The sequence below is a fragment of the Aedes aegypti genome, chromosome 3, assembly GCF_002204515.2.
Source record: "Aedes aegypti strain LVP_AGWG chromosome 3, AaegL5.0 Primary Assembly, whole genome shotgun sequence".
NCBI classification, from domain to species: Eukaryota; Metazoa; Arthropoda; class Insecta; order Diptera; family Culicidae; genus Aedes; species Aedes aegypti.
This window is the reverse complement of record NC_035109.1, coordinates 9,689,238-9,715,589: the sequence shown is the minus strand read 5'-3', so window position 1 is coordinate 9,715,589 and position 26,352 is coordinate 9,689,238. Positions and strand designations below refer to the sequence as shown.

Sequence of the window (26,352 nt, the reverse complement as noted above, 5' to 3'; positions counted from 1 at the left end):
TTCCCTGCTTAGCACAAACGGGTACCTTTATTCTGTCCCACTTTCTTAAAGGCTATCTACTACCTCAGTTTCCTTCTTCTTCTTCACTATTGTCGGAGCTCTTTCTTCACGCTCCGCTACTCCACCGTCTCTTCTTCCTGGACTTCGCTTAGCTCCTTCTCGCTTTCGTTCCGGCAAGACACGGCCCATGGAACCTTCACTCCTCCGCACAGCACTTCTGTGTCCTCTTCTTCGTTCAGGGTGGACGGGCGGCTGGCACTTCACACCTCACGCTTCCTTTCAGCTTCTTCTTCAGGCCGTTCACAAAATGGCCGCCTCTATACGCCAACTAGGTGACGCCTATCGGCTAGCGGTCCTAGCGGTAGCAGTCTACTCTAGGCCAACTCCGAGATAAGACAATGGCCACGGCGTGCTTCCGGCGGTACTTCGGCGAACACAATACGGGTGAACTACGGGGTCCTGGATGTCTATCCGCTTGCTCTTATCACTATCCACTCTTTAGACGGAAGTCCTTTCTATTAACTTTATGAATTTATAGTGTTCAGTAATCAATCAAGCTAGCTCACGTCTTGCTATCACGAATGTTACAAGGTAATTGCCGGTTCAGCGATGGCGGTTAGTTTTTGTCCGTTAAGAACTTTCCTCCCAGCTCATTTCGCCTCATCATGGCCCCCTTTACACCATCCACAATGGCCGCCCATCCTTATCCTTCTCGGCGTCTGATGGTGAGTAGCGGAACTAATACGATGCGGCTGCGTTCTTCACAGTGGGTGTTGGGAGGTGTTCAGTTTTGAATAGTTTAATATTTTCTTAGTATTGGTTATTTGACAACAAAACGATACACAAAATCACGATAATCTCAAAAATCTTGGACACTTCAACATGCCACTGGTTACAAGACAGTGAGCATCCCTAGTCAGTCTTTCCACTGAACTGAAACGAGTGAACGTAGCGAAGGATGCGTATCGAAAACGCAGGTAGTGATGCCACATACACAGATTTATCTGTAATAAGGTCCTAAAGCCCTGTCCCAATTTTAGTGCCAAACGCTTAAAAATAGGCCAACAACACATGTTTACTCAATTTTCTAATGTTTTCCGTTGGTTTGAGCCCAAAAAACATTTTTTTAGATTTTGTGACACCCCTTGGCTTAAACTCAAATTTTGGGTGTATTTTGTTTTCCGTGTCTCTTCCGAAATGTCAGATAGGAACAACCCCAGTGTTAAAACTAAAACCCCTGTGGTGTTTTTGTCGACTAAACGAACGTCAAACATGATCTTAAGTGTCAAGGTTCATTTATGGACCCAATTTTTAAATTAAAGTTTAAACATGATATAGCCGTTATTTGAGCGGGGAAAATTCCTAAAGTAGTTTCAGTAAGATGCTTTTTCGTGTTATTGAATAAAAACAAGATTTCATTAAAAATTTTAGGACCCAATTACACAGATTTTTTCCTGTTCTTGCCTACAGATATCTGTATCACAGATTTTTTAGTTGAAAAAGATTTTTAAGATATTTGATACTACTCGAGATTAGGGCACTGTTTTAGATGATAAGGACTGTTCATTTTATAAAGTGGACACTTTGTTTATGCTATATCTTTTTTATTTATTGATAAAATCGTAATCGGTTTTCTGTGTATCGTTGACCTATTATTCTAAAATGCTATAAAAATATAAAATTTTTGAAATTGCTTTTGGTTGAAGAGCTAAATAGTTTTTCCAAAAACTCTTAAAAAAAGCTGTCCGTCAAAGTTTAACATTGTTTTTCGCAAAACAAAAATCCTTATTTTTATGAACAAATTGTATGTTTGTATCCTTTACTATTCTACTAACGGTAAAGCTTTAAAAATATCAATTATATTCCACCATTCTATGACATTAGGTAACTTTAGTGATTTGCCCATTTATGGCCAAATTTGCTGATACACCATCCTTTCACTCCCAGCAAAAGAGAACAGTAAAAAGCGTGTTCAAAACTAGTTTGGATTACTAAAGAAACTATATTAGTATAAACGAAAGCTAAATCGTGAGATTAAACCACAGTCTTAAGTATAAATTTCACTGTTTATGGTAGTTTTACTAAAAAGTCTCATACTTTTAAAATCATGTACGCATATTTATCGATCTACAGCAAATTGTAAACAGTTTTCTCCGAATTTTTCAATTGGTAATCTCAGAATAACATATTATGAAAATAATATGTGGAAAATAAAATCGATTTTATTACAGCAGTGTTGACAATTTTGATGATTGTCAATGTACTTTGATAGGTCTTCTAAGAATAAAGCAATTGTGTTTCTGTAGTGCTTTGAATGTGACGTGGGGACTTACTAAGTAACTCTATGAAGGCGTAAGTTATTTTTCATATTAATACTATACTAGGACTTCCGTCAGGACGTACTTTTACACAAAAAATTCTACTCATATCAATTCCCATCAAATTTAAAAATTCTTTAAAAATGTACGGGATAATTGATTTTATTATATCTGTAAAATTGTTGCTCCAAAAACAACTTGATTTTTTCCATCAGGCTCCTGAATGATGATGCTTGCGAAGAACAAGCCTTTTTTGAAAATAGAAAATATAAATTATCGAATTTTCCAGCCAATTTCTTACAATCATTAATTTTGATAACCTCAAAAAATCGACCGATCTAATCGTTGTTCCATATTCGTGTGAAATTTAATTATTTTGGAGAATTTCTATTATCACAACATTGTACAATACTAGTCGAACGATGTGCAAAAAACCGATTAAAATTTCATTGATTAATAAGAAAGATACAGCATGCACAAGGTGTCCACTTTATAAAATGAACAGTCCTTATTAAGACAGAGATGTCATTTATCTGCATTTTTTTTTTCTCGAATTCTCAATTAAAGTACCGTGGGGCAAGTGGGTAATGAATTTCGCATAGTTGGGATTCTTCAAATTCTAGAGACCTTAAATTAAAACAAATAGGTCGTATATATTTTTTAGCTTGACTCCCACCAAATATAAGCAGTATGCTGAAATTGATTTTTATATAAAATTGAAGAAAAAAAAAAACAGAAAAAGTTTTTGGGAAACGTCTCCTTACTTTTCACTTGCCCCATAAGTGGGGTAAGTGGAAAGTTTATCGTTTTGAACAATAAATTCAAAAACTAACAGTTATATTCACGATTTCTATTACCTTTCACATTTGTTAAGGCGTCCCAATGAACAATAACATAAGTAACATATAAACAAAGAGAATTTTATTATTGTTATTTGAATTTACTTCTGTTCAGTTATGTTTGTTGAAATAAATTGACAACATTATAACTGCAACATTTCCAATGTTGATTCTTACATCATGGGACAGAAATTGCATATCTGCTCTGTAGAATTTTCACCGCTCGTTATTTGTTTTTAAGTAAATCGGATATGACGTCGGATAACTCTTCGAGAGAAATCAAACGGGATCCGTCAATAATGTATTTAGAAACTTTTTTATGTGGATAAACCTACACCCCATTTTTTACGTTTTGAACTAGCTTTACATAGACATTCTACGAAATTTCCGTGCGCTCTCATATATTGGAACTTTTCAATGAACGTCTTCCTTTTAATCGGCTGTCCGAAATAAACATATTAGTATCGTAATATTTGGCAACCTTTTTTTTTAAAGAAGTTCCATGATTTGGCCATGATAATAGCTTTTAACGCTTTGAGTATAGTTTTTCTTGAATAATCAGCACGTTCTGTTGTTCTATGATAATTGCGAACCTTGTATACTTGTAGCTACCTAAAGAGAAAACACAAATTCAATCTCTAATAAGAAACTTTTCACTTGCCCCACGTGATTAGAAAATTCATGGTGTTTCAATTTAGTTATTTTTAGGTCTATGTCGAATTATTTCTTAAATTTTTTTTATTGCAGTTTAAAACTGTCAAAGGGTACAACTTAAAAGTGGTACAGAAAATTATTTTCCGCAACTTTTTTTCCGCTGAAAATATTAAAATAAGATTGCACGTCGCCAACTTGCTACAAAGTTATAGTTGACAGATTAACAATCTTTCGCTCTATTATGCAATTATGGCTGAAAATCTTAGAAATCTCTTACCTATTGTAATGTTCTCAATGGCCTCAAAGGTTTACGCATGAGTTTAAAACATTAACTCACATAGTCAATAAAATATACCAATTATTTTCACTTACCCCATTTACCCACTTGCCCCGCGGTACCTTATTTCTATTTTCAAAAAACAACTTGGGTAACCAATATATTTTAGACCCCCTTGTCCATTTTCTTGCAAATTTTCCAGTTTAAATTGAAAGACCAACTCAATACGCATGTCATTTGGAATGATAGGACTATTCCGCACTTGCATCAACCGTTTGTATATAGAAAAGGTGTTTATTTTATCTGAAATTAATTTAATTTAATCGGTTCATCCATGCAACCGTTACAACACGTTACACACAGAAATTGAAGCCGTCAGAAATGTTTCACGTGAACAAAAACTTTTTTCATATTTCTGAACTAAGTGCGTAACATTTCTTTGGTTTTCCATTGTCAATCGATTGATTAGACGATTGATTGTCACCAAACGATAAAAAATGCCGGGGGTCCAAAATGTTTTGGTGTGTCTAAAATTATGAGAAACAGTGCTTCACAATTTAATTATTTTCGACGTTTTTTGGATCCTACATGACCGTATGGGCTTTTTTATCTCGTACGGGAAGTTTTTCTCTACATTTTGGCATGTTCTGTGACTTGGTTACGCTGTGCAATTTATTAATTGTATGTATGTATGTATGTATGTAGGTAGCCACCAATCCTTGCTTGAGTCTTGCTCTGCATGCGGCTCCACTCAACAGTAAGGTCAAATTTTATTACCAATCTGCATTCAACATACCGCTGTATGAAGGGCCAAAAGGGGTGTGGCGGACCCGTAAGCAGAAACACTTACGCGAAACCCGCGGGAAATAGAGAATCTCCTTCCAGTCATATGATCCAACAGATTGAGTATTAAAATTTGCAATACTTGTCGAGCTTTCCACGGAAAGGTTTGTTTGAAGAAGGGCGCGTCAAATCTTTTACAACTGTTGGAGAGAAAAGTACTAGACGCGAACGACTAGCACTTTTCCTCCTGACTCCGATTGGCACTCCACTTCATTGTCCAGTTGTAACTTCAATGATGCCCTGATGCTCCCTCCCTTCCCAAAACATGTTATATCCGGTAATAGTGAAATTTTATATAGTTGAGAAAATCATAATATGAAATAATATGGTAATAAAGTATGAAAATATAATGGTAGTAACAATAAAATATAACGCAATGAAACAGAATTTGAATGCATGCATTATTATATCGGCCAACACCTATTTTTCTTTTGAATACTTGTCCTACTGATGATATTGGGCTGATCGAGGGAAGAATGGTAAATGGTAATGGTATAGTATGGTAAAACAAATAATTTTAATAAAAATAAAAACTCATCGATTTTTTAATAAAGTTTACGGATACGTCAAAAACAAAATTCCAGCTGACAAAGATTCAAATATAAAATTGTAGCAGCATAAAAATAAAACCACTGAGAACCTATAATATAAATCAATATAACAAAATAATATAGAGTGCAAAATAATACAAAACAAATAATATATCTGCATATAAAATGACTGGTGTTCGTGCAATCGAGCATTTTATGAGAGCGAGTTGTTCGAATTGAGTCGTCCCTGATGTGCTGTTCTTTTTCCTGAAAGGATTGATGATGAATTTGAAGAATTATTTGTGTTTTGTTCCATTTTCTGTACATCCCCTAGACGAATCTTGTTAAATTAACGATAGTCATTAGGCATAACAAGTTTTATATAATATTATGCATCCGGTAGAAATCAAGGCCAACACTTATTTCAAATTATTGTTTTCTCGGGCCCCGAGCGTCGCAGCTAATATGTGAATAGTGCGCTGTGTTCATAAAAATCGTAAGAATCCAGCACTACACTAAAACACTGATTTCAAAATGCGGCGAGTTGAGGCGCGTCGCGAGTCTCACTGGCGCGATCCGGTTTGGTGGCGGTGCGGTAATATAACATGATGGAATATAACATAAAATAATATAATGTAATATAATACAATACAATACAATATAATATAATATATATAATATATATAATATAATATAATAGAATATAATATAACATAATACAATATTATATAATATAACACAATATCATACAATATAACATTATATAATATATCATAATATGATATAATATAATACAATATAACATAATATAATACCGCAATAAAACATTATATAATCTGTAAAAGTAAAAACGTAGTGTTTGGATTACCAAAACAACATATCATTTTCCACTGATTCATGCAATAACTCGATGGTTTGACCTAGAATTGTTGATCGAAAGATGATTAATATTAAATATATAATTGTTATTGTTGTTGTTGTTAGTTTGTTCGAACAAATTTGGAAAAAATACAATGACTATATATATATACTACATGTTACTACGGCTTCCTGCAATTATAGATTGCTGATATATCCTGAAAAAAAAATCATGAATTAAAAACATCACTTGCTGGTCCTTATTGATGATCATAGGAAATGGTGAAGAAAATCTGTAATCAATTTTTGAATTAATGGTTAAAATTAGCAACTTAGCAAATATCTATCATTCTCACATATAATTATGATGTGCAATCGAACCATAAAACATATAAAATACATTATAATGCAATACAGATTATATAAGATCCAATCGAAGATCCTTATGAAATATTATTCCAAATATTAAACTTTGCTGTTAAACATCCGAAGCTGAAAAAAAACATTCACATAAGTATTCAGATATGTTTCTATTTTCGATTAAAAACGCCAATGATGCTAGGAAATGTAGTGAAATGTTGTGATTTATGCTTATTCCTGGCTTGATGGAGAAGCTTCAGATCAAATTAAACTGTTCAACTCCCTCTGAATATAAAAGTGCTACGCTAAAAAGTAGTATAAGTTATCGAATGATTTGTAATCGATTGTTAGCAACCATGAATGAAATTGTTTTTGTGAAAAGCAGTGAACTAAGTAAAATTTTATCTATAGAATTCTTTAAATAATAAAATATAATATGCCGTCAACCTGAAAATTATATCTCCTTAAAGCAGTAAAAGACAATATTATACAAGTTCATATTGACTCGAAAGAATTGCCCTTCGATTCAATTGAACACTTGATAGAACTTTCCACTTATTCTCGAAGTGCACATTCTAGCAGATCTCACACTATTGATCAGTAATGGCGCCGGTCAAGTCCCCATAGGCAGCCGGTATGGGGAAGGAATGGTATAGTGTAACGACTGCTGCCTCCGGAGACTGAGAACACCTCTGCATCAAGGAAAGGGTGCTGATTAGTTAGGGAGGAAAAAGATCTGATAGTCACTCATCGTAATGCGCGGTTCCTCTATTATGTAAAGAACATAACAAACATTAATGGTTAACATATCATTAATAAGATAATAGGGCCCATTCACAAATTTCATAACGCTGAAGGGGGTGGGTGGGTGTCCTCATGATGTTACGGCTCATACGAAAATTGTAGAGTGTTCATACAAAAAGCGTTACGAGGGGGTGGGTGGGTGTAAAAAATGGCCATTTTTGGCGTTATGAAATTTGTGAATAAACCCATATGCTCTATCGTCAATCAGAACACAAATATATGATTGAAGCGTGTGACACCATGGAGGAGCCGTGTTATTTATGTGCCCATGGCAACGAGTGAACACGGCACCGCTCAAACGTCAAATTAGTGAACTCGTGCATTGGTCCATTCTGTGATTTAACGTTGCAAACGGCACGCTCGTTGCCTGAAGCTCAGTCACATCTCAAGTCCTCAGTGTTACAACACGCCACCCAGTGCATATGATCAATGTTTTCTACACACACAGAAGAATATATATATATTTTTTTTTTCGACAAATGCCCAAAACCCACAAATGCACTGCGTAACTGATTCTTATCATTGACAATGCACGCGCAGCATGATGAAATGGACCGATGCACGAGTTCACTAATTTGACGTTTGAGCGGTGCCAAATTCACCCGTTTCCATGATCACATAAACAACACGGCACCGCTCAAACGTCAAATAGTGAACACGTGCATCGGTCCATAAGGCAAGAGGCATTTAATTTCTAACAACTACCAACACGACCGTGAGAATTGCGATGCTCGAAAACTACATACAAGAGAAAGAAAGGGCGCCAGGTATCACGCACACCACCTCACTTCTGCGAACGCGTGTCAGCCTAATGGCCAATTGATGACGATGATGATGATTATGAAGACGCGTGGGCGCAAGTAGAGCAAGTAGGTACCTAATGGAAAATTTCTATCGTTATGATACCGCTAAAACGTCAAATAGTGAACCCGTGCAAAGGTCCATACCGCGAGCAATTTGGAAGTGTACACTAGCTATTCAATGGAATTGTATAATTATTTGCTTGACAGAATGCCACAAATAGAATCACGTTTTAATTAACTATATAAGACCTGATAATCAGGACAAAAATTATTAGTTGCTGTACACAAAGGGCAAAAATATAAAAATATTTGTAATATTTCTACAAAGTTGAAATGTAAACGCGATTACCCTGGAAACATAATGAAATGAAATTATACTTAGCTTCGAGTCCACTCAATTGCGGTCAGGCCTGCAAACGCTTCTGTTGCCTTTCGCTCCCTCACCATGCACTTCAAACACGTTTGGTGCTGGTGCCGTCATTAACGTTACACTTTTTGGCTGATGGCGTCCAAAGCTGCACGAATACAACGAAACTGCATCTTCCGTCATCTTTCAACCAGACAGTCGCAACCTTGTCGCTCCACAGTCCACACACACACACACACTAGTACCGCTACAATCAGATATTCACACCAACGGTATTTTTTCACACTCACTAACACCGCAAAATATCTGATGCCTCCGAATTTAAGATTTTCTTCTACCTAAATTTTCATTTTTCCTTCACGTTTAAACGCACATTTTCTTTCTTCTTTGGATTATGCTGCTCATTTACATGCTTTTTAACTATATGACACTCTTTTCAATCAGCAAGCCAACTTTTATCCAAGCGGAAAACATTGCTCACAGGAACAACACGCACACGCGACTTGACTGGACGGGATGACGCTGTGCAATTTATTAATTGGGACAAAAAACTAAAATCACTTCCTTAGGGGGTCCAAAATACGACCGTTGCCCTATTCATCATTAACTTATTTTCAGTAGAATTGTATCAAAAATTGCTGACAGTCATAATATGTTTGCAAAGGTTCTTATTGATCTAGAAAAATTAAATTTTGTAACTCTTGTATAACACATATTTTTGCCAAGACTTTTGGAGGTTGACTTAAGATGAAAAAGATTTTTGACCCAAAAACACAGATGAGAATGGAAAAATATGTGGCAACACTGGGTACAATTGGTTTTTTCATTCGTGAACTGAGAAGCGTGAAGTGCTAACATTGTTTTGATCAACGCTCCGTCATCATCGAAACTTCAAAAGCCGGTTTTCTGTTCAAAACTAAAAATTATTCGATAAAAATGTGTTCACTGTGTTTCGGTCCGAGAAGAGAATACAGTGAACACATTTTCCTCTAAATTGTCTTGATTTTGAACGAAAACCCTGCTTTTGAAAATTTCGAAATCAATGACGGATCCTGCCCCCTTAATAAGGTTATAATTTCTTGAAATCTGTCTTCCGATTGATTCTCGATGAAGATGGACACCCAACCGACAGTACATGAGTTGAACAATCGTTGCTGGATTTGAGAAGTGTGGGAGGAAGCATTCGAGTATGAAAAAAGGAAGGCTTAGGACAGAACTTGGGTTCTAAGCATCTAGAGCCCCTCCCCTATCCCTTTTTGCTAGATAGTTCCTACACGATACACCGTTCTACGCGTCCGTAAGCATACGAAAGACAGGGAGAAGAAGACCAGGCCCTGTAGTTGGGTAGTCGCCATCTAGAAAAGAAAAAGGAATTAAAAGAAATAACGTGGTGGTAAAAGGTAGAAAATGAGAGGTCCCATTAAAGTAGTTCGGAAAAGGACAGTGTATAGTACGATACAAATCTAAGTTTTAATAATTCTTAATAGAAGTTAAAGTTCAACAATATCATAGACCAATGTTATTCTAGATTAATACTTCTGCATCGGAGTTTTCGCCGTTTCGGACTCCGACCCTTCTGGTGGCGCCGTCACAGCTGAAGTCGCAGCACTCTCGCTGAAGCGATACACCGTATACCTTGGAGTAAATTCCCTCCAGCCAATCTCGTTGACTTCCCCTTCTTCCTGGATATTGACACCGCTACCATGAACAGCCTGTTCGTAACTTGGTGGAGCTATCGGACAAAAACAAAAATTAGGATAGAATTTCTCATTTTTGAATGAAAGAAGAACACTTACGTAGATCGGCAGGCAAAACTGGAGAGTATGCATCTGGAGCGGATGCCATGGGCTGCACCACTATTGGAGTGGTGATGTTTTGTACGCTATCAAAGTTGGGAACTGCATTGGTGGTCAGTGGAATGGTTCCTACCATGATGGGCAGGTGGATCTTGGGATTGATAGCCGGACCGGAGATTTTCCCCTCCACTTCGACCATGTAGTTGACGGTCAGAACTTGGCAGGTTTTGCTGGTTGGTGGCAATGGTGGAACTAGGAGATGTTGTACGTAGCTACCTTTGTTGCGCCTTTGAACGCCTGCACACCGAACCTGAGCTACTATAGTGGACAAGTTCTTAACTCTAGTGTACGGCGTTTGGCTGACGAAGGACACCACTCGCATCAACTTGGTAGAAATCTCATCCAGGTTTTTGTTACTTTGATTGTCGACTTCAATGTGGACAGCTATGGTTTGTCCCGGGACGTATCCGGAAATTGGAGTTTCGGCCGTTATGAGCATCGGTGCGGAACTACAAGGGCCACAACAGAAGGTTTTCTGTTTCGCCATCTTGGTCGGTAGACGTACGTCGAAGTTTTCCTCGTTCAGGTTGACGTGCCGCAACACTGTGAATGCTACTTTGTACGAATGGTCGACTTTCCAGGAGCGCTCAAGGATCACCTTGACCGTGTACCGAACGTGACCATGTTCGGCCTCCAGAGATGTGACCAGATTGGTTGGTAGAACACATGAGAAGCGGTACGTATGGATTCCAGGCAGTAGATCTATATTATTACCATCTCTAGATCCAGCCAAATACGTTGTGGAATTCATGTAATCCTGTCGTCCATGGTAGTGGATGGTGCGTCGATTCTTTCCAGTTCCCGTACTCTCGGTCCATCGTACGTCGGCAATGCCCTTGATTTGAAGAGCAACCCCTGAAACAATAAATTGCTCCATAAACGATGACTCATTTCCTGTTTTGATCGACTGCCCAAATCATATTTAAAAATGTTCTACCTTTGACCTTCACCGCTTCACCCAAGCGGAGTTCAACCGTTCCGGAAAGCGCCTGCCCCGGGAAGTACACTCCGTAGGGATTCTCATCGAACTTGATTTCGCAGCTGGTAGACATTTGCGTGGAACCGTGGCCACATCGAACTTCAGAAACTGCTGACTCAATACTGAGCTTTCGATTGACCAATCACACGGGAAATATTTTTGCCATTGAGTTATGTAGGTAGATAGCGATAGCGAGATAAGATAAGGCCAGATATTGTTGTTGGACACATTGCAAGCGCGTGTGAGTCAGGACAGGAGGGCTGTGAATTACCAGTCGGCATTGCGGCTATGCAGTGTTTATAAACAGCATTAAATCCCGGGTACACCACCCTAATAGCACACTTTTGTTTTCCATTAAGTACATATCGGAGATAAGAAATTGCGTAGCTACTACTTAAACCTACACTAAGCTAGTTGGTTGAACAATTATTGCTGTTCTGGACCTGGGTCACCGAAGTTGTACACGGGATAAAGGGGGATGAACGGTTTATTGGAATCCATGGGGGCTGGGCCTTCGTCTCCTTCGGTGTTCGTCACGGTACTCATCGCTTCTTCGTACGTTGGAGGGGCTGTGGAGGTAAAAAAGTAAATGAAAAATGTTGAGTTGGATTCGTAATTGCGTGTTGAATGCCAGTTAAGGTATATTCCGTTGTAGTTATTGATAAATATCCTCTACCATTGCAAACTGTATTAATTGTAATTTCAAACAATTCTCTACCGTGACTAATTATGTCCGAATTTGTCAAAAATTCCAAAGAGGATCCCGTTTAAAGGCTGGTTTGCTACTGACAAGAAAAGGAATCGCCTATCTCGATGCGTGGAAAATTTCTTCCCGGAAATGGTCCAGAAAATCACATTTTTCTGATCGCAGTACGCAGTTGAGAAGAAATGTCATTTCAAAGGGGGCTCTTTGTAGGAAATTTCTTGACCCATTCAGTCAAGGAATTTCTTTACTTTACTTGAGCGAAACAGCATACTTAGCTTACAGGCGAGATTGGGTATTAGAGGGTTGAATTATTTCACCAAGTTCAGTAAAACGGATCGCCGAGAATCCAACAGCTGAGAATTCGGTATTTTTCAATGTCGTATCTTGGTAAAACACTTCACCGAGATATGAGCAGTCCAATTTTTTTTGCCGAGATTTCGACGAACGTTACCGAGATTCGGCAAACGTTTACCGAGATCTCGGTAAAAGTTTTACTGAGATTCGGCTAATATTTACCCAGATATCAGCTGTTGGGTTCTCAGTAAATCCATTTACCAAGGTCGATTTTCGATTTTAAGGATGTATGTTCTCGTTGATTTTAGACATATGATGTCTACAGGGAAGTTGTTCGTAATTGAGTTTTGCATCTTCTTAGAAAACAATAATAGTTTGGTTTATGTTTTAATTATAAACAAATTTGCTGAAGATACTTTTGACCCAACTTCCCATGTGGGCTTTGTAAAGATTTTAACTAGATTCCGAATAAAACTTCTTAAACAAATTTAAAACAAAAATTGTAGAGCAGAAAATGTTTTTCACTATTAGTTAGTCAATGGACCGATGCACGAGTTCACTAATTTGACGTTTGAGCGGTGCCGAATTCACTCGTTGCCATGGTCACATAAATAACACGGCACCGCTCAAACGTCAAATAGTGAACTCGTGCATCGGTCCATAACCTCTTTAAGTAGCAATTGATACAATAGTAGGGAAGGGGCGGTAAAATGAACACCTTAAGGGTATCATCCTGTTTCTGATCGAAAAACGATAAATTTGTATAGATCTATCGTACAACATCAAAACTAGGGATGTTATCTATAGCAGACTAAAATAGCTAAATTTTTACATATTTTTATCGCTAGCAAAAAACCATAGAAATGTTCATTTTACTTGCACCACACATCTAGATTAAATTACTGGGGTCGGTAAAATTTTACTGGGTTTTGGAACTACCGAAAAAGTCAGTAAAATGAAAACTGTCGCCACGCGTAATTGAAAAGCAAATTTCACCATGTTCTATTTTTTATCGATATATGATATAAAAAGAAAGCTCTCTGCAAAGTTTCAGTAAAAAATATCTGTTTTTCGATTTCTCACATTTTTTTTAGTTTACTGACTTTTTCGGTAGTTCAAAAACCCAGTTATTTTTACCGAACAGATTGAGTGTGCATGTGGGTAAAATGAACAGCTGTTGGTGGTAAAATGAACACCTTGAAAAATACGAGAGCAAACCAAATATTTTTGAAAATTTCCATTGCATTTTCGAAAATATATGGGTTAAATGATTGTCACCTATTCAAACAGAAATCTAAAGGTACCTGATTAGCCAATATTCGGAATAATACAATAACTTAATAGTAGTTTACGGAACAAGTTGCAGAATGATGATTTTTACAGCACTAGTCGTAATTACGACGAGTGCTGTAAAAATCGAGTTCTGCAACGAGTTACGTACAACATTTTTTGCAATTTCGTGGAAGACCACTTGAGGGTATCAGAAATTATATCGGCGTGCATTCACCATCATTTTACAATTTTTGAAAAATTGTTGTGTAATGATTCATTACGCAACTCAAAACAGTTGCGTAATGAGAAAGCGTTGTGTAATGAATCATTACAACACTAGTTTCAGTTGCGTCATGACTATTTTCCCGCATTGCATACTTCAGTGCAGGAAAGTAGGCCGTTTCATGACAGATTGGCGTGATGAAAAACAGCCTATTACGATGAGAAATGGCAAAAAGAATATTTATCAATGTAGTGTAAAGAATTTGTATAAACAACGAAAGGATATCATATTTCAGGAAATACTCAAGCATACCAAAAGGCGGTTTTGATTAAATTTTGGCCAAATTCTCTAAAAGCTTCAATAAATACAATACAGAATAGAAAATTTTGTCACTTATTAATACAAACCTAATTCTTAGGGTGCTCATCTTGCCCCGCCTGACCATACTTGGCTGATTGGGAACATGTCTGGAACCATATCAATATGGGTGTGAAACTTCAATATTTTCGAAGGTAACGCTCCCGGGAGCATAAACCGAACCACAGATTGCCAGACCAAACCAATTTCTTCGTAACATTTAAGGTGAAGATGAATCGAAGCCAAACTCCAAATTTTTAAGAGCACAAATCTGGAGTACCGAACACTCGTTTAAGTTGAAAACTTAATCGATTGGTCACCACCAGCTAGTGACCAATCGATCAAGTTTTCAGCTCAAACGGGTGTACGGTTCTCCAGATTTGTGCTCTTGAAAATTTGAGGTTTGGCTTCGATTCATCTTCACGTTAAGCCTACTTAAACGTTCTTATTTTGGTAAAATTGGAAACCATCCTTATCTTTTACGTTATTACTTTGACCTCCAACCATTAAAAGTTTTAAAAAGTGATAAATAGTTTTCCCAATAATACGTTAAAAAATAGCTTTTTTATCATCGGTCAAAAAAACTGCGGGGTAAGATGGGCACCCCCATAAAAAGATGCAATTTATTGAAGAAAACTATTATTTTTCAATGCTTGCAATATCCCAAGATATTATCTTTAATATCTGATAGTTTTTATCTTCATAGCTTAGTTTTTAAAACTTTTATCAAAAAATAAATAACTTTTCATAGATTGCTACTTAAAAATCTATTAAATTTGTTGTTTGTTTATATTATTTTTTAGAAAAAATGTTTGTGCAAAGAGGATACCGCAAGTCAAGCCCACAGCTAAATGTGGTTCTATAATTTCACACTTTTACTTAATTTTGAACATTGCCCCAAGGGTGTAAATTTATTATTATAATCAAAACAATTGAAATATTTTTTAAATTTGATAAAATTTTTGCTCCTGATTATCTACAGAAGATTATTCTATAAGTATACGGCCAAAAACGTATGAATTTAATGGTTTACGCAACAAAAATGAACAAATCTTACATGAAAAAGTAAATTTTTGGTCTTCTATGTATTTTTGACAATATTTACGTTGTGCTGTTGATTTTTTAGCTGAAATATATGGCCATCATATCAATTTAATGATATTCATCAGAACCCCAAATAATTTATTGAAAAAAATCGGTAGGAACGACACAAACTAGGGGTGCTCATCTTGCCCCGGGTGCTCATCTTGCCCCACATTCCTCTATCACCATCACAGTAATTCGGGAAGTATCACCTTTGAAAATCTTGGAGTAGTGTGTGTTCTTCCGATTCCATGGCATGCTCTTGCAAGGCGAGCGAAGGAATCAAGACCAATTGTTTTCGGTCCGCGTGGCGCGAGTGCGAAAAGAGATTCGCGTTTCTTAGTTAGTATGTATGTGGGGCCCAGATAGCCGTAGCGGTAAACGCGCAGCTATTCAGCAAGATCAAGCTGAGGGTCGTGGGTTCGAATCCCACCGGTCGAGTATCTTTTCGGGTTGGAAATTTTCTCAACTTCCCAGGGCATAGAGTATCTTCGTACCTGCCACACGATATACGCATGCAAAAATGGTCATTGGCATTGTAAGCTCTCAGTTAATAACTGTGGAAGTGCTCATAAGAACACTAAGCTGAGAAAGCAGGCTTTGTCCCAGTTGGGACGTAACGCCAGAAAGAAGAAGAAGAAGACGTTAGTATGTATGCTTCAAATAAAGCTGAAAATTGTGGCTGCTCAATCAAGGATGAAGGATCAATTGGTGAGCTCGGTTCATGCTTTTATTTAATCTATAAAATATGTATGACCGCACATTTAATCGTTGCAACGGTGGGACATAAATATGATTATTCAACAAACTATGAATTGTTCGTCACTGTAAGTGTCGGCATAAACAGTTGGCACAGAAGGGAGACTTCCCGAACTGTGGACTGATTAACATATTATTTTATTTTTTATTTACAGGATATAAAAGTGGCGACGAGGATCATGTGTTGAAGATAATCGATTTTCTTTGGGGTGGCGAATTGCCAATTGTATCTGTTTTTGAAAGTGTGGTGCAATTGCTGATTTGAGTTGAACCAAATTGTTCTTCAGAGCTGACGAAATTGTCGTTTATTGTGAACATAGTTGTTCTTTTGTGAAGCAATTGCTGTATTGAGATGAACGAAATTGTTCTTTAGTGTTGGCGAATTTGTCAAATGCAATGTTGAGCAGTAAATCCAATGATTTGAATGTTTTGTTGCAGTCATAGAATTAGCAAATTTGCGCATTTCAGATAAGATCGTGGAATTCTTTGGATATATTTTCGATTGTTTGTTGTATGAGTTGTTGCAACTTGTAGGTGGCTTTTAAAGAGTTATTAGAACTTTTCTAAAGGGGTAGACTGTCATGTCTACCTATCTCAAGTAATATTAATTATTCTACCTTTTGACTTGGTACCTTTTATCTGTTCGTACCTACGGTATTTCTGAGCTATAAGTACTGGCTGCAGTTGGCGCAGAAGGAAGACTTCCCGAACTGTGGACTGATTAACATATTATTTTATTCTTTATTTGCAGGATATAAAAGTCTCCAGCCCCAAAATACCGCTATCCACTTAATTAAGGGTTGCTGAATCCATTGTCGTTTTCAGAAATATCATAGCACGTCTAGTTTTTGAGATATTGACTGTTTAAAAAGTCAAAAAATGACTATTTCAGCCAACTTGCATGCAAGTTTGCCAGCTTGTAAGGTAATATATTGGCTTAATTTGCCACAGAATTCAAACTTTATGTGTATAACAGTACTTATCATCAAAGTTTGTATTACTTTCGATACGGAAAAGTTATTTTTTGATGGTTTAGAGAATTGTTGTATTTTTCCATATAGAAGAAACGAAGAATTTTGTATGGAGACTGCAAGCATGTTGAAAAAATCGGTTTAATCGAAATTTAATCGCGCAATTTCAATCAAATTATGTCTGAAATGTAAGTTCAAGTTCTATTTTGCATGTTTGGTGGATTACATTACAAAAAAGTATGATTCCGTATCGAATTGTACTTTAAATTTCATGTAAATATTAATAAAACCAGTGTTTTATACAACTTTGGCGACCTGTAGCTAAAAATTGTGACGTGCTGGAACATTTCTGAGAATGACACCAGATTCAGCAACCCCAAATCTACTAGAGACACATAATTTGATCCTTGAGACACGCAAAAATGTCATTTTTGTTACGCTGTGTTTTTTGAGGTTATCAAAATCAATGATTGTAAGAAATTGGCTGGAAAATTCGATAATTTATATTTTCTATTTTCAAAAAAGGCTTGTTCTTCGAAAGCATCATCAATCAGAAGCCTGATGGAAAAAATCAAGTTATTTTTGGAGCAACAATTTTACAGATATAATAACATCAATTTTCCCGTATATTTTTAAAGAATTTTTTTTTTAAATTTGATGGGAATTGATATGAGTAGAATTTTTTGTGTAAAAGTACGTCCTGACGGAAGTCCTAATATAGTATTAATATGAAACATAACTTACGCCTTCATAGAATTACTTAGTAAGTCCCCACGTCACATTCAAAGCACAACAGAAACACAATTGTTTTATTCTTAGAAGACCTATCAAAGTACATTGACAATCATCAAAATTGGCAACACTGCTGTAATAAAATCGATTTTATTTTCCACATATTATTTTCATAATATGTTATTCTGAGATTACCAATTGAAAAATTCGGAGAAAACTGTTTACAATTTGCTGTAGATCGATAAATATGCGTACATGATTTTAAAAGTATGAGACTTTTTAGTAAAACTACCATAAACAGTAAAATTTATACTTAAGACTGTAGTTTAATCTCACGATTTAGCTTTCGTTTATACTAATATAGTTTCTTTAGTAATCCAAACTAGTTTTGAACACGCTTTTTACTTTTCTCTTTTGCTGGGAGTGAAAGGATGGTGTATCAGCAAATTTGGCCATAAATGGGTAAATCACTAAAGTTACCTAGTGTCATAGAATGGTGGAATATAATTGATATTTTTAAAGCTTTACCTTTAGTAGAATAGTAAAGGATACAAACATACAATTTGTTCATAAAAATAAGGATTTTTGTTTTACGAAAAATAATGTTAAACTTTGACGGACAGCTTTTTTTAAGAGTTTTTGGAAAAAACTATTTAGCTCTTCAACCAAAAGCATTTTCAAAGATTTTATATTTTCATAGCATTTTAGAATAATAGGTCAACGATACACAGAAAACCGATTACGATTTTATCAATAAATAAAAAAGATATAGCATAAACAAAGTGTCCACTTTATAAAATGAACAGTCCTTATAAATACAAGCTCACACTTCAAAAAAAAAAAAAAAAAACACATGACAGATAAAAAGGCACAAGAACATTTAGACATGTCCTCGGAAAATCCGGAACATCTCCGGTGTCCACTATGCATCCAATTTCATAAACTTTTCATAATGTTATGAGCATTTAAACTTAGGCAAAATTTTACCTATCTCAATCATTTTGCCTATCCCCTGTATAATTTTACCAGGTGTGTCACGCAATTCGGCGCCCCCTGAAGACTGGCGCCCTTGGCGGAGGCCAACCTGGCCAATGGGCTATTCGGGGAAAAGGAGTATTCGAGGAACTGGGATTCGGGGAACTGGCGGTCGGTGAATCGATATTCGGGGAAAAGCAGCACAACAATAGAAGTAATAAACCACAGAAGAAGAATGTCGCTGGCGTCGCAGTAGGAACATCTTTTGCTGGCGGAGATAGGCGGGGCTATAAATGCCAACGCGAAAATGTATGCAGTTTGACACTTATGTACCCAACATGTTTCTGAGCGAGAACAAAGGGAACACATTATTCTTCTATGGTTTATTATTTCTATTAGCACAACCCATAAAATTTACACTGACTTGAAGTTCACATTTTCGCTGGCGCCTCATGATTGTGAAATTATGAAGTAAACTGTTGTTGTCTTAGCAAAAGTTTTTAGTTAGGGTCGATGTACCAATAGCCGCATAGCTAAGAACAAAAATTCGTATAAAATCGAAAAATAACGCTAGCGTCACGATTTTTAAAAACTATGAAAACTCAAATGTTTGTATTTATTGTCGCTTGTGCCACTATAGGAATACATGTGCCTATAGTAGCACTATTTCTAATTTCTGTTCCTATAGTAGCACTAGCATCATGGCGTTGGCAAAATACTTATAAAAACTGTATTTTTACAAAACTTTTATATTTTTCCTACAAAGTGTTGATCAAAAGCTTTCGTTTGATGTAAAAAAAGTTCTTAATTCATCAATTATTTCGTATAATAAAAAATAGTTTCTCTCTGTAGTGCTACTATAGGAACAATAGGTTTACTATAGGCGCAAGGGAGCTCAAATTTTAAGCAAAACTAATTATTTCGATCATTTATTGAACAAAATCAAGCTGTGTATCGATGGTACTTAGATAAATAGCTACTGACCTTAATGTCAAAAAATGTTTTGAAAAGATTTATAGCAAAACGGCCGTAAAAAGCCACTAGTGTGACTATAGGGGACTGTCCACTAAGGGAACACCGACCCTACCTGAGTATTTTTTCGAATACAATATTTTTTTACAAGACAATGACTGTATCTTAATTGATCGCAAGGTACACAGTTAAAAATAATGAAGATTACACGTCATGTAAACTTCATTTATGCCATGTAAACACGAAATCATGTAAATTTATGCCCGAAATAATGTAAAAATGTGTTATATGTCATGTAACCACTCAGGATCCTGCTGGATTACATGACATTTAATTGAAGTTTACATGACATATCATGTAAATATCCAAGATATTCCACGCTCCAATTATGTGCATTATATGTCTCAGAAATTTACACGTTTCGTTCGAACTGTGTAGACTATGCGTTAAGAGACCCGTAGCACAATATAAACCGTAGCCCGTAGCTAATATAAACGAGCAGCAGCAAGACCAAACTAGAATCAATTTTGAGTTGACTGCACTTCGTACTGACATTTTATACCAAAAAGGATTTTAAAGCCTGAATCATCTTTAATAATAAAAATGATAGATCCCATTTGTTAGCGAATGGCGGCAATGGAAAACATTTAGGAATTTCTGGTTTTAAATAAGGATTGGAACGTGGTGACAGTCTGTAGTGCTGTAAACATTCGACACTTTGCGCGACGTTCGTTTCGTTGCTATGGTTAGCAGTCATAGCACGAGCTTTAGAATGAACGTCGGCAAACACAAAAAGTATCAATTGAATGTCGTCTTACACGATGACATTTGCATAAATTATAAGTTTTGCATTGAGTTCAGACATCGGATCATAAACAACATGAAGAGTTTGATCTTGCCTGTTATGTCGAATGTGACACACTACAGTGAACGCAAAACAAAACCGTAATGTCTCCTAGCAAAGCTATCGCGGTCAGTGGCATTCAATTGACATTTTTCTTTTCGACATTCGTTTGATCGCTCGTGTTGTGCATGTTTAAGGGAAGCACTGCCGAATATCAGCAAAAACGTGTCGACTACCGTGATTGCTTACAACACTGGTGACAGTCTGAAATTTTCTGTGGCTGTTTCAAATATTATCCCCAAAAATGAATTGATTTTTTTGAAGTTCGTACCATTTTGCTCATTTTGTTGCAATAAGCGAGTTTCTGCACTGTTCAACTGAACAAGTTTTGACGAATGAAGTCCCAAATCTTTCACAAATCGCTTTAAAAGTCTTAAATAATTGAACAGCATGTTTGGGACAATAAGCATGTTTGGACTAATAAGAGTAAAATATTGGTGAGTAAAAGACACCACAACATGGCACTTAAATGAAAAATTACTGAAAAAACTTCAAACTCATTTTTCTCAAAGGTAGATTTTTGTCACTTACACCTTTTTGCTTCTAACCCCCTCATTTATCAACTGATGGTACAGACCTTCTAACGAAAAAAGTTTCTATTCTGCCATACGATTTTAACCAATATATGATCCCCAGTAACACATATGTTATAATTGTGTATTATCTACTGATATATGACCAAAACTAGTCATATATAAGTTGATAATAAACAATTACATCATGTGTGTTGCTCGGGATTATATATATACATATGTTCCATAACTAATATTACTTAAAAATTTCGTGTGATTCCTGAATAAACCATTTTCTTCAGATCAGATTTTCCTAGATTCTGTAGCTTTCAGATCCTTTCAAAAGCAACTGTTTTTCGTAGGAATTAAAAAAAATATACCCACAATTCTGTTTTTTGGTTTTTTTTGTCGTTTACACACTTTGTTTTTTTTTTTGACATTTTTTTTATTGAAAGGTTTATTGTTAATGCTTTTTGGAACTATAATTAAAACAAAGCTATTTCAAAAACCATGATTATAATAATGAAAAAATAAATAAAAAATAAAAATAAAATAAGGCGCTGATAATTTATGTATTTTGAGCATTTCCTATACCTGGAATTAATTTGTAAAACCAGGGAAGAACCTGGAAATATCAAGGAATTTAGACTAAAGAATTAAAAGATTTATTTGTGGAGGAATCCACAATGGAATTCCTATAGATTCCTATCCCTATTGGAATTCCTGAACAAAAAAAAAAATCCTTGAGGGATTCCTGGAGATATCTCAGGGAAGAAACCTGGAGGAATTCCTGGTGAAATTTCTGAAGGAATCCCTTATAGATTTTCTGGGAGAATCCTTGGTAGAATTCCTAGCAAAAAGCTGGAGAAATTCCTGATGCAATTTTTCGAGCAATCCCTGGTGCCATTCCTGGAGAAATTTCAAGTCACATTCCTGGAGGAATCTCTGGTAGACGTATGGAAAAATCCCAAGTATTTTCTGAAGGAATCCCTGGTGGAGTATCTGAGAAATCTCTGAGAAAATTCCTAAAAAATCCTAGGATAAACTGTTGGGGGTCGTCCATTAATTAGGTAAGGGTTTATGGGGGGAGGGGGGGTTTGAGATTTCTTACGCGCCATACAAATTATTTTTAATTTTCATACAAAAAATCTTACTATGGGGGGAGGGGGGAGGTCTAAAAACCGCCAAAATTGTCTTACGTAATTAATGGATCGCCCCTTGGTGGTTTTCCTGTTAGAATTCTTCATGGAAAATTTATGCCAGTCGAACATATACAAAACGAGGTATCATTATTAGAAAGTATACTTACGTAGATCATGCGCCTGCACGGGAGCCTGACTCGTTGATGGTCCCGGGCCTGGTTGGGTTGCCGTCGACGCGGTAGAGCTTCCGGCCTTATCCGTGGGCATATCCGATGGATTCCCAGCGAATTTGAACCCGTACGATGGAGGATAACCAGGTGGTTGATCCGGATCATCTCCTCCGGACGGTGGCCTAAGGGATGGTGGTAAAGCCATCAGTGGAATCGTCCCGATTGTGATGGGCACCTTGAACGACGGAACATCGTCGGCTGAGAGGTGCACGTACACGGCGAGCTCGTAAGCTATGGTGATGAGCGGGCTAACGCTGCTCGGCGGCAGCGAAGGAATTAGGAGATTCCTCTCAAATTTCCCCTCAACATCCTGCTGGTGGTCTCGGTTTTCGATTTTCACCGCGTTCTGTGAGTCGGTTCGGGACTTCTCGTAAGGTTCCGTGGCCGAATAGGTCTCGTGCTTGAACAGCTTAATTCGGATGCCTCGGATGGCTCCGTTGTTGTTTTTCCACCGAACTGCTACGGGAATGCTCTGGCCCGAGACGTAACCGGTGCCGGGGATCTCAACTGTGATGTCCATGGGATCAGATTTGAAGATCCACCAACCGGAGGTTTTGCTTAGCTCAAGCTTTTTCGGTTCTCTCAGGGAAGGAGTGTCGTTGAGGTTGACGGCCCGAAGTACTGTGAAAGCTTCACGGTATGTGGTAGTCTGCTGTGAAGGCCTGTCGATCGTAACTGTGATGGTGTACCGGATGTGGCCATACTGACCTTCGAAGGAAGTAGGGAGTGAATCGGGAAGAGGGCAGTTGAAGTTGTAAACATGCGATCCTTGAGGTATGGTAATTGCTGGGGCATTTTGAGAGCCTAGCAGATTGATCTGGGTATTGAAGTGGTCTTGGCGTCCGTTGAACTGCCGCGATCGGTGGCGTTTGCCGTGAGGTGGACGTCGTTCGGTCCACTGCACTACAGTGAACCCCTCGATTTTTATAGAAACGACTGGAAAATAAGAGAAAGATTGATTACTTAACATTCTAAATGATTTTTATTGATTGATCTGATGGAAATCTGATGCTTTTTGGTGCGTTTTTGATTATGTGTCTCCAGCTTTACAAAACTCAAAGAAATCGTGAAGTTTGAATAAATGTTTCAATATTTTCTTGAAATGTTCTACGTATCTCCCCTTGTGAACGAGGACAATTTATGAACATCCTGAAAAAGATTCAGGAATGTCTCCCAAGAACATTTTTCGGAATTTTTTAAAAAGCATTTTTTTCTGAAATTTATTTAGGAAAAACTTTTTTAAGAATAAGCTTGAGAAATTTGTCCACAAATTTCTTCTGAAAATATTCCTTCAAAAAATATATTATCCTATAGATTTTCCGGAAATTCCTTCAAATGATTTTCTAGCATTTTTTTTCTTGTGGAAAAAATCCAATAATCTTCCAGAGATTCGTCATTCTTTTTTCTTCAATTTCATCAAAAATTGCTCTTGTAATTTCAGCAGAAGTAGATTTTTCCCTAGAAATCCATTCAAAATTTCTCTCAAATTGTTAGAAACATTGTTCAAAAGTTTCAGTAATTCCTCATGCAAAACTTTTGGGAACTCGTCATGGAGTTCAATCAGCAATTTATTGTTTAAGAATTTTAACTTGAGATTCCTCTGAGAATTCTTTTAGAATTTGTCTCAGGCAATTTCTTCAAAGTGCTTCCGAGATTCTAGACTACTGTGAACTTCTATTGAGATTTTTTGTGATAAACTGCGGGGAAACATCGGTGGATACCTCTGTGGAGGCCTCTGGAGATAAAAGATCTTTGTGAAGACCGGGTGATTAAGGGTATGTGACATATAATACAGGCAACTCTCTTTTACTCGATATTCCGTATCTTAATATAGAGTTAGAGAACCATAGTAAATGTTGGTTTTAATGGCTACCTCGAAGTATCGATTATCTCTTGGATCGTTTAGGAGGAACTGGTTTTGTGTTCTATAACTCGATGCCTCCCTAACTCGATGGTCTCTCGAAGGTCGAGTTATGGGGAGTTGACTATATAACTTTCACGCTATTGTATTTTGTACAACAAATGTAGAAAAACTTCGCTTTTATTACACAGTATTAGCGTGTTGCTTCTGACGATGGACAACTGGAAAGTTCAAAAAGCCCATAAATAGACAACTGATTATTCTTGTAATTCATAAGGCAACACGAAGTCCCACTATTGGCGGTTTCCATACATACTGGCAGCCAAAAATATTTTTGCCATCTCATGTCGTATTCATGAGTTTTGTGATACAAATTTGATGTTTTTTTTTTCAAAAACAAGTTTTCGAGACTAACTTTTGAATAGGGCCTACAGCGAAATAATAAGTTTTGTTACTAATGATGTATATAAGCCATTTATGCGATTAACGTTGTGCAAACCATTGAAAATATTATAACTTACAAAGAAATTATGGAATGAATGATTTAGTGATACTCAGTCATCCTCCGAAATATTTTTTAGCTGTTTTAGCACAAAATCATCGTAAGGTAATTATTTGCAGGGTATTCTACCTTTAATGCTCCGGATTCGATAAGAAAACTTTTAATGCTCAGGATTTGACAAGAAAAAAAAGATCAATTAGCATCATTTGTCCAATGGAGAATCTCCATGTGAAAGAAGGCATTGTCTTTAAATAACAAATGAGTCATAGCCTACTAGGACTTTGAACAACGTAAGAAAAAAAACACATAAAATCGTTTATCAAACACAACACAGCACAAAATACCATCGCCAACCGATTCACGCGTGTGACGTAGATCCAGCAGAAGCACACTCATTGATAATCGTATTCAAGTTTCTTTTTTGCTTTTATGTACCTGTATACGACATCGATGAAGGTCAACGCATAACGCATCAACGTATTCTTTTCAGAACTGCACTACTTTGCTAGCTACTTACCATTCACCGTTTCTGGTTCGGATGATCGCAGCACGACACTTCCGGACAGCGTTTGGCCCACGTAGAATATCCCCTGGGGATTGTTATCGTAGCGAATGTCGCACTCGACAGTCATTGTCACAGTTTCAAATTGAGAAAACTAAGTAGGCCGCGAATCACTTTTATCACTTCCAGCTTCGAGTGGTCACCAGTGATTACTAGATGTGAAAAGGCTTTTGCTAACAAGTAGGCTCGATCATCGATGACAAAGGTATGAAGCTATGAAGAGTCGGATAAGCTTCCGACTTTGCGCGATCGTGTTGTGGTTGGTTGACGGGAAAACAGAAACTGAGGCACACGAATGCCTTCGCTTGTGGAGCCACGAAGAAGTTACCGGTTTACTAGGCATTGTTGCATAAGAAAACCGAATAAACATCCACAGCGATCGCTGAGTTGTGAAGGTCTCATTTGTGGCCGTTGACTTGACGTGCTGCTATACCTAGTCGGTGAATGGGAAAGATGTGGGACAGTTTGGTTGGTCCAGCGCATGTTTTCCTCTACGGGTCGCTTCACTTGGCACGCCGCTGTGATTTTAGTCAAGATTTATGCAAACATTGGGGTGGATGTATAATGTAGGTATTTATTGTTGCAATGTGATATCCAGTATAATTAAAAATGCAACCTATTTCATATACAATCAAGAATTCCAATTGAAAAAAAAACAAAACTACAGAACCGATAATTAATACAGAAAAGAAACAGAAGCTGTGAAATTGTTCGCTAGTAAACTAGATCACGAAGATTTTTTTTATAAGGAAATAAACATATTTCGAAGGGTATGTTGCAACGCCGTTCATTTAATTCATTTATCTA

The 26,352-nt window shown here is 36.8% G+C and overlaps 2 protein-coding genes across 2 annotated transcripts; both read right to left on the bottom strand.

The window, feature by feature from the left end:
• Positions 1 to 10,104: 10,104 nt before the first annotated feature.
• On the bottom strand, positions 10,105 to 11,682 carry LOC5570223 (arrestin domain-containing protein 3). The gene is made up of 3 exons (XM_001658952.2): positions 11,447 to 11,682; positions 10,450 to 11,364; positions 10,105 to 10,385 (listed from the first exon to the last, which is right to left on the bottom strand). Exons 1-3 carry the CDS (start codon positions 11,559 to 11,561, stop codon positions 10,183 to 10,185), a joined length of 1,233 nt encoding a protein of 410 aa, XP_001659002.1. The 5' UTR covers positions 11,562 to 11,682; the 3' UTR covers positions 10,105 to 10,182.
• A 115-nt stretch (positions 11,683 to 11,797) lies between these two features.
• LOC5570222 (arrestin domain-containing protein 2) lies at positions 11,798 to 25,979 on the bottom strand. Its single transcript, XM_001658951.2, has 3 exons — positions 25,501 to 25,979; positions 22,558 to 23,556; positions 11,798 to 12,057 (listed from the first exon to the last, which is right to left on the bottom strand). The coding sequence occupies exons 1-3, from the start codon at positions 25,613 to 25,615 to the stop codon at positions 11,915 to 11,917; spliced, it is 1,257 nt and encodes a 418-aa protein (XP_001659001.1). The 5' UTR covers positions 25,616 to 25,979; the 3' UTR covers positions 11,798 to 11,914.
• Positions 25,980 to 26,352: the final 373 nt, after the last annotated feature.

Excerpts from the sequence above, each read along its gene's own strand:
- LOC5570223 (XM_001658952.2), bottom strand. The coding sequence starts at position 11,561 with ATGTCTACCAGCTGCGAAATCAAGTTCGATGAGAATCCCTACGGAGTG. Across the intron at positions 11,365-11,446 it reads TGAAGCGGTGAAGGTCAAAG|GGGTTGCTCTTCAAATCAAG; the intron begins GTAGAACATTTT and ends TTATTGTTTCAG. Across the intron at positions 10,386-10,449 it reads AGTTTTGCCTGCCGATCTAC|CTCCACCAAGTTACGAACAG; the intron begins GTAAGTGTTCTT and ends TTTGTCCGATAG.
- LOC5570222 (XM_001658951.2), bottom strand. The coding sequence starts at position 25,615 with ATGACTGTCGAGTGCGACATTCGCTACGATAACAATCCCCAGGGGATA. Across the intron at positions 23,557-25,500 it reads CGAACCAGAAACGGTGAATG|TCGTTTCTATAAAAATCGAG; the intron begins GTAAGTAGCTAG and ends CTTATTTTCCAG. Across the intron at positions 12,058-22,557 it reads CGTGCAGGCGCATGATCTAC|CCCCTCCAACGTACGAAGAA; the intron begins GTAAGTATACTT and ends TTACCTCCACAG.